The sequence below is a fragment of the Anomaloglossus baeobatrachus genome, chromosome 10 (genome assembly GCF_048569485.1).
Source record: "Anomaloglossus baeobatrachus isolate aAnoBae1 chromosome 10, aAnoBae1.hap1, whole genome shotgun sequence".
NCBI lineage: Eukaryota > Metazoa > Chordata > Amphibia > Anura > Aromobatidae > Anomaloglossus > Anomaloglossus baeobatrachus.
In genome coordinates, this window is record NC_134362.1 from 166453764 (window position 1) to 166480334 (window position 26571).

Below are 26571 nucleotides of genomic sequence, written 5' to 3' on the forward strand. Positions count from 1 at the left end.
ATGACACACGGAGATCAGGGACTTCTATACTCACTTGACCACGCTGTTGCTGTCCCTGGTGCTGAAGTCTCCCATGCTGCTGTCTCCGGTCGCTGCTGTCTCCTCTCTGCTGTTACTTCTGGGTGGCGGGTGCAGTGAATATGCATGAGCATAATTAGTCAGCCTGGAAGCAGGAGACAGTAGCACCAAAAACAGCATTGGGTGAGTGGCTTCCCTCTAGCCTGTCCATTACAGCCCGTCTGAGGTTGTAGATCTAGGCAGGCGTTACACTGGGTGTGTGCGGTGATGATGGGGGCGGTAGTGCCAGTGTATGTGCAGTGATGATGGGAGCGGTAGTGCCGGTGTGTATACGGTGATGATGGGGGCGCTAGTGCCGGTGTATGTGCGGTGATGATGGGGGCGGTAGTGCCGGTGTATGTGCGGTGGTGATGGGAGCGGTAGTGCCGGGGTGTGTGCGTTGATAATGGGGGCAGTAGTACCGCTGTATGTGTGGTTGATGGGAGCGGTAGTGCCGGTGTGTATGCGGTGATGATGGGGGCTATAGTGCCGGTGTATACGCGGTGATGAAGGGGGCGGTAGTGCCGGTGTGTGTGACCCGTCCCAGGGCCGTGGGGTACTCTGTTCTGAGCATTGGATAATGGGATTATGTCACGGGGGCCTGTGCCCGGTCCCGTGGCCCTGGTGGTCGCTGAAAGTCAGTAAATAATAAAAAATAAATAAGAAAAATGAAATAAATAATAAAAAAAAATAAAAGTATTTTGTGTCGCCACCTACGGTTCCAGTATGGTTACTGGGGCTGCAAGTCAGACCTCCGGGGTGATGGTTAGGCAGCCAGTTGTTTACGCTTCCCGTAGGTGAAGCAGGATCCCCAGGGCAGTTTTTGTAGCCTTAAGCGGGCTTTACACGCTCCGACATCGCTAGCATTGGCTAGCAATGTCGAGCGTGATCGCACCCGCCCCCGTCGTACGTGCGATATTGTGTGATCGCTGCCGTAGTGAACATTATCGCTACGGCAGCGTCACACGAACTTACCTGCTCTGCGACGTCGCTCTGGCCGGCAAACCGCCTCCTTTATAAGGGGGCGGTTCGTTCGGCGTAACAGCGACATCACACGGCAGGCGTCCAATAGAAGCGGAGGGGCGGAGATGAGCTGAACGTAACATGCCGCCCACCTCCTTCCTTCCGCATTGCCGGTGGAGGCAGGTAACGAGATGTTCGTCGCTCCTGCGGTTTCACACACAGCGATGTGTGGTGCCGCAGGAACGACGAACAACATCGCTAAGAAGCATTAAACGATTTTTGGTTTCTCCGCGGCAAACTATTTTGACCGCTTTTGCGATCGTTTAAGGTCGCTCTAAAGTGTCACACACTGCGATCTCGTTAATGAAGCCGGATGTGCGTCACAAACACCGTGACATCGACGATAATTCATTAACGATATCGTAGCGTATAAAGCCCGCTTTACACGAATATGGCAGTTTGCCTTCACAGCCTTTTTAACTGTCACTTTAGTGCAGCAGCCTATGGCTCCTCAGATGAAAGAAATAAAGTATGTCACACCATTTCATTAACTCTGACTAGGTTTTACTTGCAGGTGTTATTAAAAAGGGGTTCATTTTCTGATGTTACAGTTTTTGGGTATGCCGCTATGCCAGGTTAGTTGTGTGGCCTCCCTGCTGCACTGTGTCTCTCCTTGATACTAGGCTGCCTGTAGCTATACCTTGTTTCTCTCTCACTGTCTTCACCTATATGCGAGGCGGCGGGAGCTTCTCTAAGAGGCACTGCTGTACTCACTGCGGTCCCTAAGCTCTGTGTAGCGGCTTTGCCTTCAGGTTCTTGCTGCGGCCAGGAGATCTGGAGTCTCCCTGGCCTCCCGTCTTTATTGCTGGGCAGATTAAATCCCTCACAATCTTGGACGCCGGTGTCCGCTAATCATTGCTGTTCCTCGAGGATGAACTGATCTGGCTCCACCTCCCCGGTCACCCCTCTTTTGCCTCACTTCTGGATCCCCTAGTCTGTCACACAGCTAATTGTGCGGGCTAAGCACAGCCCTCTCCATTTTGATGTCTTCCCTCTCCTCGCTCAAGCTCAACTCCAACTGTCAACTGTCTGACTCCGCCTCCAAACCTAGATTTAAAGGGGACTTCACCTGAACTCAGCTTGTAGAGCTCCCCCTCCAGGCTTGGAGTGGAATTGTTGTTTGTGGGATTATCTGATGTGGAGATCCTTCCCTGCCCCAGGTACAGGTATATTTGTGGTGACTGAACCCTGGGGTGCCACATGTGCAGTGATGATGGGGCCTCTCTCTCTCTCTCTCTCTTAAAGAACACAACACGTTATTTCACAGGAATCCGTTGCCTTTATTATCACACTATTTACAACGCATCCGTCAAATGCGTCACACAACGCATTGTGACGGATGCCGCACAACGCAAGTGTGAAAGCAGCCTTTTACTCACATGTTGGATCAGCTCTGTTCTAGCAATGTGACCACTCACATGAAATTGTCACATGACCTTTATTGCTCTTGATTAGCTGCTTATGGAGTGCAGCCCAACTGAAGCCACTAATTGGCTGCAACACACGTGACATAATAATGTCTTGTGAGCACAAATGGACACCGCACCGACCTAGTTGGAACAATGCTATACTGATCGGAGAAGCAAGTATATGCTGTTTATATTTTACATGGAGCACAGTTTGATTTAAAAAAGGTGGTCTTTTGCTAGCTATTAATATAGGTGTACTTACTACGTTTTTTTTTTGTCTTGCACAGGTATAATGGCTGGAAGTAACCGATCTGGAGACCTTAGAGATGCTCAGAGATCCATTCCTGTTGGCACTATTTTGGCTATAATCTCTACTTCATTAATCTGTATCCTATTAAGATTTTGTAGCATACTTAAATGTGCAGTGTTGTGGGAAGGGGGATGGTTTGGTACCTAAATGTAAACTCTAAAGGCCCCTGTCACACACAGAGATAAATCTGCGGCAGATCTGTGGTTGCAGTGAAATTGTGGACAATCAGTGCCAGGGTTGTGGCTGTGTACAAATGGAACAATATGTCCATGATTTCACTGCAACCACAGATCTGCCAAAGATTTATCTCTGTGTGTGACAGGGCCTTTAGTCCTAGCCACATGATTTTACAACCCATTATTGTAGCCCCTTATAGGAAATGGATATCTTGCTCAAAATGGGGAGCAGCTCCAAAGATAGGCTCCTTTAGTGGACACAACAAAAGAAATTTAATTGGGCACTGGGTAATGCTTCCATGACTTTGTGGGGGCAACTGTAAGGTGTCGGCACTGCAGCAGAGTACCATGTTATCAACTTATTTTCATGAGACCCTTTCAACAAGTGGAGAACTCTTTTCAAGTCACTCTCACTTTCACAAAGTCTGCCTCTGATTTAGTGTCCATTTTAGGACATGATCATCTATCAATGTCAAACCTCACAAATACCTTTTTTGATCCCTGACATTGACACCTGGTCATTGACACGTGATCACTGACACCTGATACCTTAAGGCCCAGTCACACTAAACAACTTACCAGCGATCCCAACAACGATCCAACCTGATAGGGATCGCTGGTAAGTTGCTAGGAGGTTGCTGGTGAGATGTCACACTGCGACGCTCCAGTGATCCCACCAGCAACCTGACCTGGCAGGGATCGCTGGAGCGTGGCTACATGAGTTGCTGGTGAGCTCACCAGCAACCAGTGACCAGCCCCCAGCCAGCAGCGCCGCGTGGAAGCGATGCTGCACTTGGTAACTAAGGTAAATATCGGGTAACCAACCTGATATTTACCTTGGTTACCAGCGCACACCGCTTAGCGCTGGCTCCCTGCTCTCCTAGCTACAGTACACATGGGGTTAATTACCCGATGTGTACTGCAGCTACATGTGCAGAGAGCAGGGAGCCGCGCACACTGCTTAGCGCTGGCTCCCTGCTCTCCTAGCTACAGTACACATGGGGTTAATTACCCGATGTGTACTGCAGCTACATGTGCAGAGAGCAGGGAGCCGCGCACAATGCTTAGCGCTGGCTCCCTGCTCTCCTAGCTACAGTACACATGGGGTTAATTACCCGATGTGTACTGCAGCTACATGTGCAGAGAGCAGGGAGCCGCGCACAATGCTTAGCGCTGGCTCCCTGCTCTCCTAGTTACAGCACACATCGGGTTAATTACCCGATGTGTCCTGCAGCTACATGTGCACAGAGCAGGAGCCGGCACTGACAGCGTGAGAGCTGCGGAGGCTGGTAACGGAGGTAAATATCGGGTAACCAAGGTAAGGGCTTCTTGGTTACCCGATGTTTACTGTGTTTACCAGAGTCCGCAGAAGCCGGTTCCTGCTGCCTGCACATTTAGTTGTTGCTCTGTTGCTGTCACACACAGCGATGTGCGCTTCACAGCGGGACAGCAACAACTAAAAAATGGCCCAGGACATTCAGCAACAACCAACGACCTCACAGCAGGGGCCAGGTTGTTGCTGGATGTCACACACAGCAACATCGCTGCTACGTCACAAAAGTTGTTCGTTACCAGCGATGTTGCTAGCGATGTTGCTTAGTGTGACGGGGCCTTTACATTATTTTCTTATGATATATTACTACCTAAATATCGAATCCAATAAATAATGAACTTATAGCTTTTAATGGTAAGGAATCTTTGTCACACATAGTATTATCCTTTCAAATCAAAACAAATAAAAAAGAAAAGACTTCTGTCCATTATAGGGATTAGAACCCAGAGCTCTGTATGTGAAAGACAGGACACTTACCACTGAGCTACTTATTTAATACTGGAATGTCAGCCTTTATTTTGGTTCCCTGATTTTCAGTGCTGTGGTGTCTAAAACACATTGGGCCTTTCACACTGACCTCCTTTAAGCCAAATTCAAATGTTTGACTCTGATCATAGACTTTGATAAGTGAAGAAAGCTACATCTCACATATTACACATCAGATTAGTATGCCTTAATATTAAGCTATAGGTTCATTATTTATTGGATTCAATATTTAGGTATCAGTGATCAGGTGTCAGTGTCAGGCCTGTTTCAGTTGTCAGACATCAGTGAAAAACACACGTTTTTCTCTGACGTGTTAAAGGTGCGTATGGCCCTCTGTGTGCCATGATTTTCGCACACGTGTGTTCTCCATGTGCTATCCATTATAGCACACGGAGATCAGGAACTTTATGCTCACCTGTCTTCCTGCGCTGCTGTCTGTGGTGCTGAAGTCTCCCACGCTACTGTTGCTTCTGGGTTGCAGTGCTTGAGCATTATTAGGCCGGTTTCACACATCCGGCTTTTCGCCGGTTTACCGGATCCGGCGCTCTCCCGTACAGACTATACAGTACAGTGACAGCGCTGTAACTTCCGGGTCACATGCGCCGGTCACATGACAGCATGTGACCGGCGCTTGTTGCGCTGTCACTGTACTGTAGTCACTGTATGGGAGAGCGCCGGATCCGGTAAACCGGCGAAAAGCCGGATGTGTGAAACCGGCCTTAGCCGGCCTGGAAGCAGGAGACAGCAGCGCCGAAGACTGCAGCGCTGGAGAAGGGGAGTACGAAATATAATTTTATTTCACAGACGTATGTTTTATCTGGTACGTGGCACACGAATCACACCACGCTGTGGTCCATGTGACATCACTGGTACCGGAGAAAAACGGACTTGTTTCCATATGGAACACATGGACACGTGTGCGCCACACGGAAACACGGTCAGTGAGAAATCACTGATGTATGTGCAGACCCATTAATTGTAATGGACCCATTGATTTTAATGGGTCGGCGTATGTCAGTGATTCTCGTACGAATAAAAACGGCGACATACGTACTGGAATCCCTGACATCTGAAAGAGGTCTTAGTGATCAGTTGTCAGTGATCAAACAGGGAATTCCTGATGTTTAACACTGATTTATGATCATGTCCTAAAATGGACACTGTACTCTGAACATTTGTAGCCTATAAGTTGTAAGCTCTTTATTCCCCTCTGTGCTGTCTAGCAAAGCAAGTTCTCCTATATTCTCCTGGAGAAGTGCTTGAGCTTAACACCACTTCTTGCTGCGTCCTTCTAATCTGTTGCTTAAAGGGATGGCAGTGTCACATCAATTTATTTACTAGTGATGGGGAAAATTCGATGTGTAACCTAATACATTTCTATGGACACTTTTTTGTGCTTTCTTTTTTTTTGTCTCAAATGATAAAAAGTTAAGGTCTCACCCCAACTCTGATAGTCCGTGAGTTATAAACAGAATGTGAATATGTTATACAGCCTCAGCCCTGTGTTAATGATTTATATCAGTTATCTCTGAACTTTCTCTTTTGACCAACCACTTATTAATCAGTTCCCAAAATGGGTTTGGTAATTATATCTTATACTAGATGGTGGCCCGATTCTAGCGCATCGGGTATTCTAGAATATGTACGTAGTTTATGTAGCTCCACCACTTCCTCAGCAACACCCACATCCAATCCGGAGGCAGCTGAGCAGAGAAGTGGGCGGGACATGCCGAGATGGAAATAGGAAGCAGCCGCATCTCCCAGGCTGCAGGGCCAGCGAGGGGAGGGAGAAAGTACTACAGAGTATGAAAAGATGAACAACAGGAGAAGAAGGCGATAAGGCACAAAATAATGCAAAATATATATTTTATTAGGTTTAAAAGACAATTAGAAAAATATTATGAACAAAAATGTATTGTAAAGGTTGGTGTTTGGCGATGTTGGCGCTGCGGGAAGCGCCCATGTGCAGTGTTGGCTCTGCTTTATAGATGATATTTCTATTATTTGGCAGGGCACGACCGTGCAACTCGATCTATTTATGGATGACCTAAATTCCAATTCCTTGAACATCAAGCTGACCTATAGGTCAAGCAAGACTACTTTGGATTTTTTAGACATCGGCATTTATGTGGATGGGTCGGGGGGCATTCAGAACGACGTCTTCCAGAAGGACACATCGGTCACTGCCCTTCTTCATGCATCCTCTGGTCATATCATATCTACCATACGCGCCCTCCCGACCGGACAGTTTCTGCGGATGAAGCGGATCTGCTCCACTTCTTCCACCTTTGAATCCCAGTCGTCCGATCTCCGATGCAGGTTTAAAGTGAGGGGTATCTACGTGCTAAAAATACCCCCAGGGAACAACTTCTACAATACAAACCACGTAGGCCAACCACTGATATTCAGATTCGATTCGTTGGGACTTTTAACCGTGAATGGGACACAATGAGGGGAATCCTGGGTAAGCACTTGTCGGTACTTTTTACTGATCCCACTTTGGCTGAAGTGCTGCCCAGAAGACCCCTCATGACAGCTGGGAGGGCTAGGAACTTGGGGAATCTTTTCGTCAAAAGCCATTACATTCCTCCTAGGCAGAACTATTTTGGATCCAGCGGACCTCTCCGGGGCTGTTTCCCCTGTAGTCATTGTGCCGCCTGCAGCAATACCATCAGGGCATCATCATTTGTCTCTTCTGATGGCAAAAGGACGTTCTCCATCTTCCAGTATATTACATGTAGTACCACACATGTGGTTTACTACGCAACATGCTCGTGCTCCCTGATTTACTTGGGGCTCACCTCACGTGAGCTCCACACAAGAGTCAGAGAGCACGTTGGAGACATCATTGCAGCTGGTTCGGTGGAGGACGTCACTTTGCTCAAGACGCTTCCCCCGCCATTTTAGGACATTTCACAACTGTAACCCTAAATCACTCCAGATATGGGGCATAGATGTGGTCCACGGAGGGTGTCCAGGGAGGCAATCTACGCAAGACTCTAGCACAGTGGGAGTCCAGGTGGATTGTCTCCCTGAACACTCTGGTTCGTTTTGGACTAAATGAAGTGGTCAGTTATGCCCCTTTTTTGTAGGGTTTTTTTTAGTCAGGATTTATATATATATCATGCATATTATCATCAACTCTATATGAGATTTTCTTACATCCTTCTAGTTCTCCTCTTGTCATTTCCCTGTGCCGTGTGCTTTTTGGGATTACATAATATATAGATGGGACATTTTTGTAATAATTGAGGTTGTGGAGTATTGTTCTATTTGGTGTATGCCCCTTGTTTTTATCTACATCATTTTAATTATTTTTTCTTTTGTAATTACTATTTCCCTTAGGTCTATTTCTTCCAATGGATATTGGGACCAAAAACATCTTTCTGATTGTATCAGGCCTTACTTTGATTCTGTGGACTACTTTGTTCCTTGACTTGTCATTTATTGTTACAATCTTAATGTGCCTGGTACTTCCCATATGTCTATTCATTATCATATACTCACCTGCTTGCGGTTATGCGCGTCCTCCGGTTTGCTGACAGTGGGCGGTGGTTTACGACGGTGTCCGTCTGGTGCCTCTTGCGCGGGAACCATGGTGACGCGACCTGTGGTCTCGCGCGTGCGCCGCACACAGCGGTGTTTTCTGTCCCTTGCTGCTGCCCGTACTCGACTGCTGGCGCATGCGCACAACACTAACCGCAATCAGGTTTGATTGCTCTCACCTCCCCGCTCCCAATATAGCTGGTTTCCCACCGCATGCACCACACTTCCTTTTGAGAAAGCGTGCTGCGAAACAGCTGTCAGGAGTTCCTCCTTACCACCAGAGCCAACCTCCCTCCACACCACCAGGTATTGTCCGCGTCTCCTCTGGTTTTTCACATGGTCCTTGCCTCTCATCTGCACAGCCCTCTAATCTTGAGCATGTACTACTAATTTATTTCATTTGGAGTGTACCCTTGTGGCAGGTCTGTGCATTCGTTAAGCTGGGTTCACACTAAGCGACAACGACGTCGCTGTTACGTCACCATTTTCTGTGACGTAACAGCGACCTTGTAAGTCGCTGTTATGATCGCTGCTTAGCTGTCAAACACAGCAGCTGAAGCAGCGATCATAACGACACGCGTCGCTGTGCTGCAGCATGTGCAGAGAGCAGGGAGCCGCGCACACTGAGCGCTGGCTCCCTGCTCTCCTAGCTACAGTACACATCGGGTTAATTACCCAATGTGTACTGCAGCTACATGTGCAGAGAGCAGGGAGCCGCGCACACTGCTTAGCGCTGGCTCCCTGCACTCCTAGCTACAGTACAAATCGGGTTAATTACCTGATGTGTACTGCAGCCACATGTGCAGAGAGCTGGGAGCCGGCGCTGACAGCGTGAGAGCGGCGGAGGCTGGTAACGAAGGTAAATATCGGGTAACCACCTTGGTTACCCGATGTTTACCTTGGTTACAGCTTACCGCAGGCTGTCAGACGCAGGCTCCTGCTCCATGCACATTCAGGATTATTGCTCTCTCGCTGTCACACACAGCGATGTGTGCTTATCAGCGGGAGAGCAACAATAAAAAAACGAACCAGGGCTGTGTGTAACGAGCAGCGATCTCACAGCAGGGGCCATATCGCTGCTCAGTGTCACACACAGCGAGATTGCTAATGAGGTCACTGCTGCGTCACAAAAACCGTGACTCATCAGCGATCTCAGCAGCGATCTCGCTGTGTGTGAAGCAGCTCTTAGGGAACCATTTACACCTTATTTACAGACAATAGTGGTTGTTCTATATGGGGCACAATCTCCTTAGGCCTGATTGCAGGTACAGACTTATCTACAATTTCTTTTTTACATGTGCCCCTCTAGTCTGCCACTTCTTTCAATCCAATGCCATGCTGGTGTGTTATCTTTAAAATTTAACATATAGGCATTACGCATATTGTTATTAATTATGGTTGGTTTTGTGTGCTAATCTCTTTACTTTTCAACAAATACCCTTTTTTTACACATTCACTTTAGACCTTTCCAATACATTGTTGTTCATAATATTTTTCTAATTGTCTTTTAAACTTAATAAAATATATATTTTGCATTATTTTGTGCCGTATCTTTTTCTCCTGTTGTTCATCATGCCTTATGGAGTAGGCATTTTCCCGGGGGATACTATTGAGTTATGCCCTCGGTGTACTATATTATGGCCAAATGTTTATATTTAACAGAGTATGAAAAGAGAAGAAAGTGCAAGGTGAATATAATCGTTTTGTTTTTTTCTTTACTGTGTGCTGGAGGCTGCTGCTAGGGTGTATATAGAGGCTTTGGCTTGTGGGGTGTATATAAAGGCTGCTGGGGTGTATATAGAGGCTGCTGGGGTGTATGTAGTGGATTCTGTGTGCGGCGGTGTCTGTGTGCAACAAATCAGCGAGGCGTGGTTCAAATGCCGCGACAATTCGCGGCTGGACTGCGCCTGTCGCTGATTGGTCGCGGGCGGCTGGTGCGACAATCAGCGACGCGGGATTTTCGTTACAGACAGACAGAATTAGACAATTATATATATATATATAGACTAGATGGTGGCCCGATTCTAACGCATCGGGTATTTTAGATATGTGCCCCCATCGTGGTATAGGCAGGATCCTTGTGTATGCAGCATCCTGGTCTGTGTCCCATCCGGGTATGGTCTCCATTCTTGTATGACCCCCATCTTGGTATGTGGGTTGATGCTTTGATGTGGCCCCATGCTGGTGTGTGCCCCCATCCTGATGTGCCCCCATCGTGGTATAGGGAGGATCCTTGTGTATGCAGCATCCTGGTTTGTGTCCCATCCGGGTATAGTCTCCATCCTTGTATGGCCCCCATCCTGGTATGTGGATTGATGCTGGTATGTGCCCCCATCGTGGTGCAGCCACCATCCTGACATGTGCCCCCATCCTGGTCTGTGCACGCAATGTGGTGTAGGCAGCCTTCCGGTATAGGCACCATCCATCTGTCTGCCAGCTGTTTGCTCCTGTGCGGTGTCCGCTCCGCATTTCCACTGTGGCCGGCGGTGAGTTGCAGGCTGTGGTGTTGGGAGGTGTGGGTTGGCCTGGTATGTGGGCTGATGCCTGGATGTGGCCCCATGCTGGTGTGCCCCCATCGTGGTGTAGCCACCATCCTGACATGTGCCCCCATCATGGTGTAGCCACCATCCTAACATGTGCCCCAATCGTGGTATAGGTAGGATCCTTGTGTATGCAGCATCCTGGTCTGTGTCCCATCCGGGTATGGTCTCCATTCTTGTATGACCCCCATCTTGGTATGTGGGTTGATGCTGGTATGTGGCCCCATCGTGGTATAGGCAGGATCCTTGTGTATGCAGCATCCTGGTCTGTGTTCCATTCTGGTATAGTCTCCATTTTTGTATGGCCCCCATCCTGGTATGTGGGTGTCTGTATTTGATATGTGTCTGTGGGCGATGTTTGATATGAGCGGGGTTGTGTGTGTGTGTGTGCAGTGAATGTTAAGTAGCCGCTCATGAATAGTACTGAGTGACTCATGAATAGTAATGAGCGGCTCCTTAACATTCACAGCAGTTTTAATATTTAAGTAGCCATGTGCTTCCCCAGCATTTATCGTTGGTTAGTGGGAGAGCTGCGTCCCGGAGTGTTGGTTTCCTAGTGTGCTGCAGCTGCGTCTCCTCCTGTGCCAGTTCCCTCTGTGTCTCTGTGGCGTGGGGAAGCCCTGCGATGCCGCAGCTGCGTTTCCTCCTGTCCCCGTCCCTCTGTGTGTCTCTGTGACGTGGGGAAGCTCTACGATGCCGCAGCTGCGTCTCCTCCGGTCCCCGTCCCTCTGTGTCTCTGTGGCATAGTTGGGTCACTGATCTGCGCTTTGGGGCCTCCTGTGGGTCGGGGCTTAAAGGCGCTTTCACCCTTGCGTTGAGTGACATCCGTTGCAATCCGCCGCCTTGAGGAATTACGGTAAACATTGCAGGAATCCGTTTACTCCTCATAGGCTTCTATTAAGGGCGGATTGCAACGGATGGTCTTGCGTTCTATCTGCCCCACGGCGCATCAGTTGTTTTGTCGGTGACCGTCAGTGCCCGTTGGGTGGAAGAAATGCTGAATGTAGCGTTTTTTCTGCTGTAAAAAAAAACACACTCTTCAGGATTCCGTCGGGATCCTTTAAGAGGCATAATTAGTGTCTATGGTACTGGATTCCGTCGCCATGTGTTTGGCGACTGATTCCAGTGCAGGATTCCGTCATGTTCTACTGAGCATGCTCAGCATGTCTAGCAGAACGTTCTAAATTGTTAAAAGCACTTTTGGTCTCTCTGTCTGTCGGTCTCTCTCTCGGTCTCTATCTCTCTCTGTTGGTCTCTCTCTCTCTGTCAATGTCGGTCTGTCTCTCCCTCTCTCCCCCTCACCGATCACCGGCGTGGCACTGCACAGCTGTCACACTGCTCTGGCGGCTTCTTTTTTTAAAATGGCGGCTGCTCCTTATTCCATCTCGAATTCCCTGCTTCCCCCGCCCATCGGCACCTATGATTGGTTGCGGTCAGACACGCCCCCACGCTGAGTGACAGCTGTCTCACTGCAACCAATCACAGCCGCTGGTGGGCAGATCTATATCATGCAGTACAATAAATAAATTTAAAAAAAAAACGGCGTGCGGTCCCCTCCAATTTTGATACCAGCCAAGATAAAGCCACACGGCTGAAGGCTGGTATTCTCAGGATGGGGAGCCCCACGTTATGGTGAGCACCCCAGCCTAAAAATATCAGCCAGCAGCCGCCCGGAATTGCTGCATCCATTAGATGTGATAGTCCCGGGACTCTACCCGGCTCATCCCGAATTGCCCTTGTGCGGAGGCAATCGGGGTACTAAGGAGTTAATGGCAGCCCATATCTGCCACTAAGTCCTAGGTTAATCATGGCAGGCGTCTGAGACACCCCCCCATGATTAACCTGTAAGTGAAAGTAAATAAACACATATACCGAAAAAATCCTTTATTTGAAATAAAAGACAAAAAACACCCTCTTTCACCACTTTATTAATTCCCAAATACCCCTCCAGGTCCGGTGTAATCCACAAAGGTCCCATTACGCTTTCAGCTCTGCTACATGAAGCTGACAGGAGCGTCCGTAAAACACCGCTGCTCACTGTGAGCTCCACAGAGCACCTGAAGTGAGTCGCGCTGTCAGCGGAGAAGCGGATACGTCACTCAGGTATTGCTGGTGTGTGTGTGTGGTGATGATGAGTGCGGTAGTGCCTGCATGTGTGCGGTGATGTTGGGTGCAGTAGTGCCTGGCTGTGTGCGGTGATGATAGGAGCGGTAGTGCCAGTGTATGTGCGGTGATGATAGGAGCGGTAGAGCCGGTGTATGTGCGGTGATGATGGGAGCGGTAGTGCCGGTGTATGTACGGTGATGATGGGAGCGGTATTTCCGGTGTATGTGCGATGATAATGGGTGCAGTAGTGCCAGTGTATGTGTGGTGATGATGGGTGCAGTAGTGCCGGTGTATGTGCGGTGGTTATGGGAGCGGTAGTGCCAGTGTATGTGCGGTGATGATAGGAGCGGTAGTGCCGGTGTATGTGCGGTGATGATGGGAGCGGTAGTGCCAGGGTGTGTGCGGTGATGATGGGTGCGGTGGTGCCGGTGTTTGTGCAGTGATGATGGAAGCGCTAGTGCTAGTGTATGTGCGGTGATGATAGGGGCGGTAGTGCCGGTGTATGTGCAGTGATGATGGGAGCGGTAGTGCTGGTGTATGTGCGGTGATGATGGGGGCGGTAGTGCCGGTGTATGTGCGATGATGATGGGAGCGGCATCCGTCACATGCGTCACACAACGCATTGTGATAGATGCCGCACAACGCAAGCAAGTGTGAAAGCACCCACTGTTCTCCGTCGCGTCGGGTGTAGGGAGCTTCCATTGCGGTGTCCCTTGTACCTGTCCGCCAGATGCGCCATGGCGTCGTCAGGGTTTCGGCGAATGGGCGTGTCCTAATTGAGCGGTCGTCACTGGTGATTGGGTTTGGGTAGAGTAAGGTGTGGGTGATGTGATGCAGGGCCGCTGCTGATTCGGTGAGGTAGAGTGATGGGTGGGTGTGTGGGGGGGGATGTTCGGCCTCTTGGAGCTGTGTGGGCGTGGTTTAGGCGGTTTCAGCGTATGACGTCATTTCTTGGACAGACAGGCAGAATAGGGCAATTATATATATATAGATGAGCTGATTGTCCATGTTTCTTTGTATACCTTAACTGTTTCAGCTACCAGGACACAAGTTCATTTGCATGTATATAGAAATATAATAAAAATATTTAAAGTCTTTTGGATTTTCCTAGCAGGGTTTGGGGTAAACCAGAACATAACAGTAAATAAAACAACAAAGTGAGGTAGACCATGCTGAGAAATTTTGATCTCAGGTCTATCACTAATTTGGTAAAATTTTTTTTTTTTTTGCAGCTGATTGGGGGATGGGCAATGGTGCCGACCCCTCCAGCAGTAAATGCAAAAAAGAAAGGATCTCAGGTCCGCGGGGGTGTGGACCTACGGGTGTTGGGGGCTTTAGTTTATAAAGACTCCCTGTGAGTCTTAATTGATCAAATGAGTTGATTACATCCATGTCAGATTTCCCCAAAGGACAGGCCTACGTGCCTGATCCAAGGGGGTTGTATTTTCCGACATGGATGTATTTTCCAGACCCCTCCCGCCCCTCTGCCTCCCCCGGACGGCGGGGCACAAGAGCAGGAGGAAAGAAAAAGAGGGAAACATGTCTTGTGAGAGGCGGAGGGAAAGAAAAAAAAAGTTTAAAAGACAGCATTACTCATCAAACTAGACAATAGTTATATCAGGTAAATCAGATAGTTACACCATGGGTTCCACATCTAATCAATGCCTAATGACTAGCATAAAAGTAGCTACTTTTAATGTAAGAGGCCTAAACATTTAAAAAAAAGGTCACAGATCTTAAACTATTTACAAAAAAATAAAGTAGATGTGATATTCCTACAAGAAACCCATTTCAAACAAACACATACGCCTATAACCAAGAACAGATTTTATACCAGGTGGTATAACTCCAATTCACCAATAAAAAAAAAGTAAAGGTGTTTCCGTAATTATGAATAAAAGGATCCCCTTTACATTCCAAGATGTGCTACACGACACAGAAGGCAGATATATAATGCTTAAAGGCTCAATACACAATGTCCTGTTCACGTTAGCGAATGTATATGCACCAAACAATAACCAAGGCGCCTTCTTTAAAAAAGTAACCGACATACTAGATAACTTTGCTGAGGGTCAATTAATTCTAGGCGGTGACTTTAATGTACCTTTACATCCCCCTTCAGATACATCGAATGGCCAATCAACAAGACCACAAAAAACAATTAAATACATTAGAAAGCTTTTATCCACCCGACTTCTGATGGATGTTTGGAGAATAGTACACCCCTCCTCGAGGGACTATTCCTTCTTTTCAGCTGTACATAAAAAATACTCAAGAATTGATTACTTGTTTCTTCCACACAAATTTCTGAGTCATGTAGATGACATCTCATATGACGCAATCTTATTTTCAGACCATGCCCCGCTATTTCTTAATTTGAAAATACACCAATAAAACAAAGGGCCTATTAACTGGAAATTAAACAATAATCTCCTCAAAAATAATAACACACGAGAACAAATAGCCAAAAATATCAAAACCTTTTTCAGAGAAAACTGTTTGGGTAGCAAATGTGATTCCAATATTTGGGAAACCCACAAGGCCGTCCTTAGAGGCTCTTTTATCGAATTAGGATCAAGATCAAAGAAAGAGAGGGAAAAAGAGATCACAACAAAAATAGCCCTAAAAAAAAATTAGAAGACAAACATAAGACGTCACACTCCCCTATTCTAGAAAAAAAACTCTACAATCTAAGATTCGAGCTGAGAGCTCTTCTTGACCAGAAATACGAGAAATTTCTGTCGTTTTCTCGATTCAAAGCATATTCATATGCAAATAAATGTGGTAAATACCTCGCAAATTCTATTACGAAACAAATCAACTCTACCCACATACTTAAAATAAAAAATAATAAAGATCAGATCCTATACAAGACGGAAGATATTGCTAAAACATTTTCTGAATACTTTTCAAACCTATACAATCTAAAACCAAATTGCAAGACTGAATTCGAAAAAATCGCAAAAACAAGACTTTTTTTTAAAAAAATTAACTCTTCCTCAGGTCTCTGACACACAAAAGAACTCTTTAACCTGCCCAATAACTAGAAATGAGGTAGACGAAGCTATATCACAAACCCCAAATGACAAAAGCCCAGGCCCAGACGGCTTCTCGATTGAGTACTATAAGCATTTTAAAGCTGAACTAGTTCCATATCTGACAGATTATTTTAACCACATTAACGAATCCAACAAATTTAAAAAGGAATCCCTTATTGCTCACATTAGCCTGATACCGAAGGAGGGAAAAAACCCTACCTCCTGTAGTAGTTTCAGGCCAATCTCCCTTATCAACAATGACATAAAGATCTATGCCAAAATCTTAGCGAACCGATTACAAATATTTCTCCCAGAACTGATAAACCCAGAACAGGTTGGCTTTGTCAAAGGTAGAGAGGCTAAGGATAACGTAATGAGGGCAATCGACGCGATCCATCTGGCAAAACACCGGAAAATACAAATGTCTGTACTTTCTACGGATGCATAAAAAGCCTTTGATCGCGTCGATTGGTACTTCATGGAGCAGACCCTTTCCAAATTCGGACTTCCACAAAAATTCATACACAAAATTATGGCTTTATATACCGCCCCTTCAGCGAAAGTCAAAATCAACAACACATTATCTCCTGGCTTCAATATACAGAATGGCACAAGACAAGGCTGCCCCCTATCTCCTATACTCTTTATCCTTACGCTAGAAGCATTGTTACAAAAAATTAGACAATCCCCCAAAATTAGAGGATTGAAACTTGGCACAATTGAACACAAATGTGCTGCCTACGCAGATGATATTCTTTTCTTTCTAGTAAACCCAAATGAATCTATAAAAACCTTACTATCTGACTTAAGTTACTTTAATTCAATTTCGAACTTTAAAATAAATTTTTCTAAATCAAACATTATGCACATTCTAATATCACCTGAAACCAAAAAAATATTGACAACAATCTCACCATTTAAGGAATGCTCATCCATCACCTATCTAGGCACAAAGTTGAGTGACTCCTCCATCCATCTCTATAGGCTTAATTTTGCACCATTAATATTGTCATTAGAATCCACTCTGACGTCATGGAAAGATGTTCCAATTTCTTGGTTCGGTAGAGTCAACTTAATAAAAATGATAATCCTACCAAAAATTGTATACCTTCTACAAACTCTCCCGATAGAGATCCCCCAACAATTCTTCAAAAAAATGGAAAGCTTAGTATCAAACTTTATATGGGGAGGAAAAAGTCATAGAATAAGCTACAAGATCTTAACGAACCCAAAACACAAAGGAGGTCTAGGTCTTCCAGATTTTGAGAGATACAGAATAGCCGCACACATAGCTAGAGTAATTGAACTTAGAACTCACTCCCCAACAAAACTATGGAGGACTCTAGAAATCCATGACCTAGATGCAGGGCTCCAACACCATCTTTGACCTACCCCACATAACAAATTCAAATATAATAGCATCTCAAACCCCTATACTATGACAACTCTTAAGCTATGGCACAGAACGAATAAAAAAATGAACATCATACCAAGGATATGTAAAGCCACCCCTATTCTCCATTTAATACCAAACAAATATAGAACACTTAAAAAAAAGATTGGTCTTTCGAAAGCATATAGAGATGCACCACTATATTCATTGATGGACAAAAATGACTCCCTAAGATCTGACAAAATCAATTTACTCATCTCCTCCCTCCAACTCGATAACGCGGATGCACAAATCCTTGGAGACATAATAAAACATCACTTTCCAGACATTTCAACTTGTACACCAGACCCCCCAATACTCAAACTATTTTTAAACACAATGAGAAATGACAAAATAATAGCTAAAATAAATAAAAATTTAACACAAAGAGAAATTATTCCAAATGTTATAAGCAAATGGGAAACCGAACTGAACATAAAATTTCTTCCAAACGAAATTCAAGCAATAATGAGAAATATTCATTACCTTACATTCTCAGTGAGATATCAAGAATTAAATTATAAAATAATCTCAAGGTGGTACAAAACCCCACTAATATTAAACAAAATAAATAGCACAATATCACCACTATGCTGGAGATGTGAGATGGAGTTGGTCACTTTGACTCACATCTGGTTGAAATGTCCTAAAATTCAAGAATACTGGGAAAAGGTAGGAGAACACATTGAGAGTGGCTAAAATAGATATACATTTAACACCAAAATTCATCCTCTTAAATCTAGATCCTACAAACACACTATTAAAAAAAAATTCCATGCTACCTCAATTACTCAATGCTGCAAAACTGATGATAGCTAGACATTGGAAGAGTGAAGACCCGCCCTCCATCAAAGAATGGATCGAGGAGACAACACGAGTAGGCATATATGAAAAAATTAGATTGTCAAAAATTAAAGATGAGAAAATATCAACCAACTGGAGCGTTTGGCTAAATACTCTTACATGATGATAGTAGCTTAAGCGGGCTTTACACGCTACGATTTCGCTACAGCGATCTCGTTGGGGTCACGGATTTTGTGACGCACATCCGGCCGCTGTAGCGATGTCGTAGCGTGTGACTTCTAGGAGCGATTTTGGATCGTTGCAAAAACGTCCAAAATCGCTCCTCGTTGACATGGGGGTCCACTCCCAATTATCGCTGCTGTCGCAGGGGCGAAGTTGATCCTCGTCCCTGCGGCAGCACACATCGCTCCGTGTGACGCCGCAGGAACGAGGATCATCTCCTTACCTGCCTCCGGCCACAATGCGGAAGGAAGGAGATGGGCGGGATGTTACGTCCCGCTCATCTCCGCCCCTCCGCTTACATTGGGCGGCCGCTTAGTGACGTCACTGTGACGCCAAACGGAGCGCCCCCTTAGAAAGGAGGCGGTTCGCCGGTCACAGCGACGTCGAAGGACAGATAAGTATGTGTGGCGGGGGTGCGCGATTTTGTGCGCGACAGGCAGCGATATGCCCATCGCGCACAAACGATGGGGGCGGGTGTCATGCTAGCGATATCGGGCCGGATATCGCAGCATGTAAAGCCACCCTTAGCCTTCGTCAATATTGACGAAACAATTCTCTTCATATGTTTCATGTTTTTTTTTATTACTCCTTGCTCTAAAAAGAACATGATAATCTTAGCAGGACTTCAGTTTCTTTACTCTGTTCACCATAACACCCTCTCTCCCCTATATATCATTAATCCATCTTCTCCCCGCATTCTGCCTTATACTAAACTTAATACTCCTCTCCCCTCCTTTTCTTCTTACTCCCATATCTTCTCAGGCATCAAAGCTTCTCTCTTTTGTACCCTATTGATATAGGATCATATATGTCGCAATGTGTATTACACTCTGTATATGTATATTGTGTCATGTCCTGTAAAAGATTTGTTAAGATGCCATTCCCCCCTTTTTTTTGTCCTATACCTTATGACTTAAAAAATTTAAATAAAGAATTTATAAAAAAAAAATATTTCAAGTCTTTTTTAGGGGATTTGAAAAAAAAATGTTTATGTGGAGTTGTAATGGAGCAACGGCGCTACAGTCAAGTATGCGCATTGCTTGTAGTACTGATGAATGCAACATTTATATAAAATCCATCGATCTTAACATAAATACTCAGATTTCAGTGCAGTAATCCTTTTTGGAGCTTGTGTCGAGGGAGTGGTTTTAAGAGACAAGTAAGTGATATTTTCACCATTTGTTTTGTTGTTGTTCTTTAGGTACAGAAGCAGTAACTCCACAAATACTTCAAAAGTGCAACAGTAATTTAAAGAATATTGGGCAAATTCTTCTATTGTCTGAAATATAATAAATAAATTGTTGCAAGGTCCTTTATTTGTCTTTGAGTCTAGAAATAATTCAGTCCTCATTGGCTGGTTAAAATAACCTGTAACATACTCAGTCCACATGATCTTGCAAACAATGCATCTACTAATTTGTGAGTGACGTAGAAACTGTCATAGCATATTGAAGCCTCCAGTCACACAACTTTGCAACAGGGTTTATTCCGCTTCGCAATCATATGTTACAAATATTAGTTATAAATCTTTAGAGAATGCAAGACAAAGCAGCCTTTTTTGAAGGTTTCATTGTACATGTAATGAATATGTAGGAGGCTGAGTTTTCAGTTTGACCTGTGATCCTAAACTCAGTAACAGAGGATGGCTCAGTGACTCACATGGGCACAGCAAGGTTAAAATGCATTAGGAATTCAAGGAAATTAGCATTGACGTAACAGCCTGTCAATTAGTGTTGAGCCACCCCCCTAGTGTTCGAGTTCGGTACGTCGAACGGCGGCTCAGTTCGGCGAATGTTCGACGAATACCTTCGAACCCCATTGAAAACAATGGTAAGCAAACACATACAAACACATTATACATGTACACATACAGTTAATAAACATTGCCATTACACTTAAAGGTCCCTGCGATGCGTCCTGCACTCTCTCCCGCCGCTTTTCTTTCCGATCATCGCTGCGCCCTCCCGGTAACCAGCACTAATTATAGGACCTTCCGTGACGTCGTCATAGCATGTGACCAGTCACATGTGTATTATCTCATTGGCTACAGACTGGTCACATGGTTAGACGTCATGCTAGGTCCTGTCAGTGCATCTCTCCGGTACGCGGTGCTCGTTTGAGCATCTCCGTGTACCGGCAAGATGCTTGGGCACATGCTTGGCTTCCCATTCCTGCATGTGTGCGCTCTTTACAGAGTCAGCCCACATGCAAGGACTGGATGCCACAGCCGGTGAATAACGGAGATTACCATTGCTATAGTAACTCGCCTGTCAGATTACTATTTCAATGGTGGCAACGGTGACATCACGGCTTACAACCCGCAGCCTCTGCTGACTCACTGAGTGATTAGAAGAGATAAAGTAGCCCTGGCACACCGTTTATTTCCCAAATGTAATAACGAAGAAGATGAAAGTCTCTTTTAAATTTTTATTGAAAAAGACGATACAGTTGCAGAAAGTCCGCCTATGACAACGTTTCGGCCATCATTTCGGCCTTCATCTGGTCGGACAGACTGACTGGTCAAGTAGTGATTCTCAGAGGAGCGAAGAAAAATTATAGTACTGGTAAAGTAATATGAACACGTTATTCGTCTATTTGTGGATAGATTAGCAAAATCCTGGGATAATAGCGGGGTCCCGTCAATATTTCAGGTTACACTTATAGGTATACTCTGTGAGACAGAGGTGATACTTGGCTCTATGAGAGCGTCAGACCAATCTGTACATGAGTGGCAGGATGTATACACAATCTTTAGGTAGGGCTGCTGCGTGGCAGATTGCTTAATTCAATTCTACCTAGTAGAGACGAAGGGTAGTGGTGCCACAAGTTACATGTTACATGAGATAACCAGGGAAGGAGTCTTGCGAGGATAATTTGCATATTCCCAGTGCCTTCTGGGATAAGTGAAGAGTCACCGCGAGCTCAAGGAGAACCGGGTTTTGGCCTGTCTTCTTCATTGTGAGCGTGAGTGAGCAAAGTGTGAGCAAAAGTAAGTGTGAATAGAATTGTTTGTATTTAGTTGTTTAATTACTTAACATTTGTTTAGTGCTATCCCCATTAGAAAATGTGCTCCACTATTGCTAATGCGATCCAGTGTACATCTTGTCTCATGTATGCAGTCCTTGAAAAGCCGTTCGAGGGTGCATACTGTTGTTCGAGATGTGCGCAAGTTGCACGTTTGGAAGCCCAGATACTGGATCTAAATGAGCAGCTGGCAACTCTGAGATGCATTAGCAATATGGAAAGGAGTGTGCTGCTCACTGAGCAGCAGCTTGCTGGGTCAGATGTGGGGGAGGATCGTAGTAGGGAGCGGCAGGACGGTGAGGTAGGTAGCTGGGTGACAAAAAGGGGGGTAAAGGGAAAAGTGCTAGGGAGGCTAGTCCTGAACTGACACACCCCAATAGGTTTGCAAACTTGGCAGATGAGGGGGATGTCATTACAGGGGTAGCATTGCTGCAGCAAGGCATGACCTCTGGACGCCAGAGGAGTGTCTGCTCCAGTAAGGGGGGGAATAGGAGTGCAGGGCAGGCAAGACAGGTACTGGTAGTGGGGGACTCAATTATTAGGGGGACAGATAGGGCAATCTGTCACAAAGACAGGGATCGCCGAACAGTGTGTTGTCTTCCTGGCGCTCGAGTTCGGCACATCGCTGATCGGGTTGACAGATTACTGGGAGGGGCTGGGGAGGACCCAGCGGTCATTGTACATATTGGCACAAATGACAAAGTTAGAGGTAGGTGGAAGGTCCTTAAAGATGATTTCAGGGAATTAGGTTGTAAGCTTAAAGCATGGACCTCAAAGGTGGTATTTTCGGAAATACTACCTGTGCCACGAGCCACACCAGAGAGGCAAAGAGAGATCAGGGAGGTTAACAGGTGGCTCAAGAATTGGTGTAGGAAAGAGGGTTTTGGGTTCCTGGAGAATTGGGCCGACTTTTCAGTTGGCTACAGATTCTATGCTAGGGATGGGCTGCATCTTAATGGGGAGGGTGCAGCTCTGCTGGGGCAGAAAATGGCTAGAAGGTTGGAGGAGTGTTTAAACTAGGAATGGGGGGCGAGGGTATTCACTTTATAGAAGGGGAATGTAGTGCAGATAGTGACCAGGGCACAAGTAATGAAATTGGGGGTGGTACGGGAGGAAGGGTTAGGACAGTCAATACAGTAAGCAGGAATATAGGTACAGAGTCATACGTAACGTGCATGTACACTAATGCCCGAAGCCTCACAAATAAGGTGGAGGAATTAGAATTAATATTGTTGGAAGAAAATTATGATATAGTGGGGATATCAGAGACATGGCTGGATGAGAGCTATGACTGGGCTGTTAATTTACAGGGTTATAGCCTATTCAGGAATGACCGTACAAATAAGCGAGGGGGAGGTGTGTGTCTATATGTAAAATCATCCTTAAAACCCATCCTGCGTGACAACATATGTGAGGGTACTGAGAATGTAGAGTCCCTATGGGTGGAGATAAGGGGGGGGAGAATGAATAATAAAATACTGATAGGGGTGTGTTATAAGACGCCGAATATTATGGAAGAGGTAGAGAATCTCCTCATAAAGCAAATTGATAAAGCAGCGAGTCTCGGAGAGGTAATTATTATGGGGGACTTTAACTATCCTGATATAAATTGGGGAACAGAAACTTGCAGTTCCAGCAAAGGAAATAGATTTTTGATAACAATGAAAGATAATTACCTTTCACAAATGGTACAGGACCCCACAAGAGGGGGAGCACTACTAGACCTTGTACTAACCAATAGGCCAGACCGCATATCAAATATACAAGTTGGGGGTTACTTGGGGAATAGTGATCACAAAATAATAAGTTTTCATGTATTCTTTAGTAAGATGTATAGTAGAGGGGCTACAAGGACACTAAACTTCAGGAAAGCAAATTTTAAACGGTTGAGAGATGATCTTAGTGCAATAAACTGGGATGATGTACTAAGTAATAAAAGTACACAAAGCAAATGGGAGACTTTTATGAGCATCCTGAATAGGGCTTGTGCAGAAAATATACCCTATGGGAACAAACATGCTAGAAATAGGAGGAAACCCCTATGGCTAAATAGAGCTGTAAGGGAAGCAATAAAAGAAAAACAGAAAGCCTTAAAAGAATTAAAGAGGGTAGGTAGTGATGAGGCATTATATAATTATAGAAAATTAAATAAAATATGTAAAAAGCAAATTAAGTTAGCTAAGTTTGAGACAGAGAGACTCATTGCGAGAGAAAGTAAAAATAATCCTAAAATATTCTTTAACTACATAAACAGTAAAAAACTGAAAAGCGATAGTGTTGGCCCCCTTAAAAATAGTCTTGGTGAAATGGTGGAAGGGGATGAGGGTAAAGCCAACCTGCTGAATGACTTTTTTTCTACGGTTTTTATACAAGAAAATGCCATGGCAGATGACATGACCAGTGATGCCATAAATTCACCCTTGAATATTACCTGCTTAACCCAGCAGGAAGTACGCCGCCGCCTCGAAATCACTAAGGTTGACAAATCTCCGGGCCCGGATGGCATACACCCCAGAGTACTACAGGAATTGAGTTCTGTGATAGATAGACCATTATTTTTAATCTTCTCAGATTCCTTAATAACAGGGTCGGTACCGCAGGACTGGCGCATAGCAAATGTGGTGCCAATATTCAAAAAGGGGACAAAAACTGAGCCGGGAAATTATAGGCCGGTAAGTTTAACCTCTACGGTTGGTAAAATCCTTGAGGGTTTCTTGAGAGATGCTATACTGGAGTATCTCAAGAAAAATAACCTTATGACAGAGTATCAACATGGGTTTATGAGGGATCGATCCTGTCAAACTAATTTGATCAGCTTCTATGAAGAGGTAGGTTCAAGCCTGGACCAGGGAAATTCAGTGGATGTTGTGTATATGGACTTTTCAAAAGCTTTTGATACGGTGCCACACAAAAGGTTGGTACATAAAATGAGAATAATGGGGATAGGGGAAAATATGTGTAACTGGGTTAAAAACTGGCTCAGTGATAGGAAACAAAGGGTGGTTATTAATGGTACGTACTCGGACTGGGTCTCAGTTCATAGTGGGGTACCACAGGGGTCAGTATTGGGCCCGCTTCTTTTCAACATATTTATAAATGACCTTGTTGGGGGCATGCGGAGTAGAATTTCAATATTTGCAGATGATACTAAACTCTGCAGGGTAATCAATACAGAGGAGGATAATTTTATATTACAGGGAGATTTATGTAAATTGGAGGATTGGGCTGAGAAGTGGCAATTGAAGTTTAATGTAGATAAATGTAAGGTCATGCACTTGGGTAGAGGAAATAACATTTATGATTATGTACTTAATTGTAGAACACTGGGTAAAACAGACACAGAAAAAGACTTGGGTGTATGGGTGGATGGTAAACTTCACTTTAGTGGACAGTGTCAGGCAGCTGCTGCCAGGGCTAATAAAATAATGGGATGTATTAAAAGAGGTATAAGTGTTCATGAAAAAAATATAGTTCTACCTCTGTACAAGTCACTAGTGCGACCGCACGTAGAATACTGTGTACAATTCTGGTCACCGATATATAAGAAGGACATAGCTGAACTGGAGAGGGTGCAAAGAAGAGCGACCAAGATTATTAGAGGAATGGGGGGGCTGCAATACGAAGACAGGTTATTAAACTTGGGGTTATTTAGTCTGGAAAAACGAAGGCTTAGGGGAGATCTAATCACAATGTATAAATATATGAGGGGACAGTACAGAGACCTTTCCAAAGATCTATTTACACCTAGGCCTGCGACTGGAACACGGGGGCATCCGCTACGTCTTGAGGAAAGAAGGTTTAATCATAATCACAGACGAGGATTCTTTACTGTACGAGCAGTGAGACTATGGAATTCTCTGCCGCATGATGTTGTAATGAGTGATTCACTACTAACATTTAAGCAGAGCCTGGATGCCTTTCTTGAAAAATTTAATATAACCAGTTATGTATATTAGATTTTATGACAGGGTATCGATCCAGGGAACTAGTCTGATTGCCGGATGTGGAGTCAGGAAGGAAATTTTTTCCCCATTGGAACTTGTTTGCCACATTGGGGTTTTTTGCCTTCCTCTGGATCAACATGTTAGGCTACGGGTTGAACTAGATGGACTTAGAGTCTCCCTTCAACCTTAAAACTATGATACTATGATGATACTATGAGATCCGGGATTCTATGTCTAAGACTTAGTTCATATGCACAAGGCAGAAAAAATGAATGATTGGAGTCCGCAAATGCCTGGGAGCAGGGGCCCTATGCCTCAAAAATCCGGTTTGTTTAGTTATCAGTGGGGCTTAGAGACGCACAGGGCACGCAAGCGGTCTTCACACATACTGATCTCCTTACCTGCCTCACCGCTGTATCTCTAAGCCCCACTGATAACTAAACAAACCGGATTTTTGAGGCATAGGGCCCCTGCTCCCAGGCATTTGCGGACTCCAATCATTCATTTTTTCTGCCTTGTGCATATGAACTAAGTCTTAGACATAGAATCCCGGATCTCATGTAACATGTAACTTGTGGCACCACTACCCTTCGTCTCTACTAGGTAGAATTGAATTAAGCAATCTGCCACGCAGCAGCCCTACCTAAAGATTGTGTATACATCCTGCCACTCATGTACAGATTGGTCTGACGCTCTCATAGAGCCAAGTATCACCTCTGTCTCACAGAGTATACCTATAAGTGTAACCTGAAATATTGACGGGACCCCGCTATTATCCCAGGATTTTGCTAATCTATCCACAAATAGACAAATAACGTGTTCATATTACTTTACCAGTACTATAATTTTACTTCGCTCCTCTGAGAATCACTACTTGACCAGTCAGTCTGTCCGACCAGATGAAGGCCGAAATGATGGCCGAAACGTTGTCATAGGCGGACTTTCTGCAACTGTATCGTCTTTTTCAATAAAAATTTAAAAGAGACTTTCATCTTCTTCGTTATTACAATTGGGAAATAAACGGTGTGCCAGGGCTACTTTATCTCTACCAAACAATTTTTTCCTGAGCACCTGTGTAGGTGACGCTAGGTCCTTTTTGTTCTTGCTCACTGAGTGATTAG

At 45.1% G+C, this 26571-nt stretch overlaps 1 protein-coding gene across 1 annotated transcript in view; it reads left to right on the forward strand.

The window, feature by feature from the left end:
* SLC12A4 (solute carrier family 12 member 4) overlaps positions 1-26571 on the forward strand; it is a 504360-nt gene that overhangs the window by 302760 nt on the left and 175029 nt on the right. Inside the window, 2 exon segments of the mRNA XM_075325791.1 lie at positions 2777-2875; positions 19584-19641. Of these exon segments, the coding sequence (XP_075181906.1) occupies positions 2777-2875; positions 19584-19641 (157 nt within the window).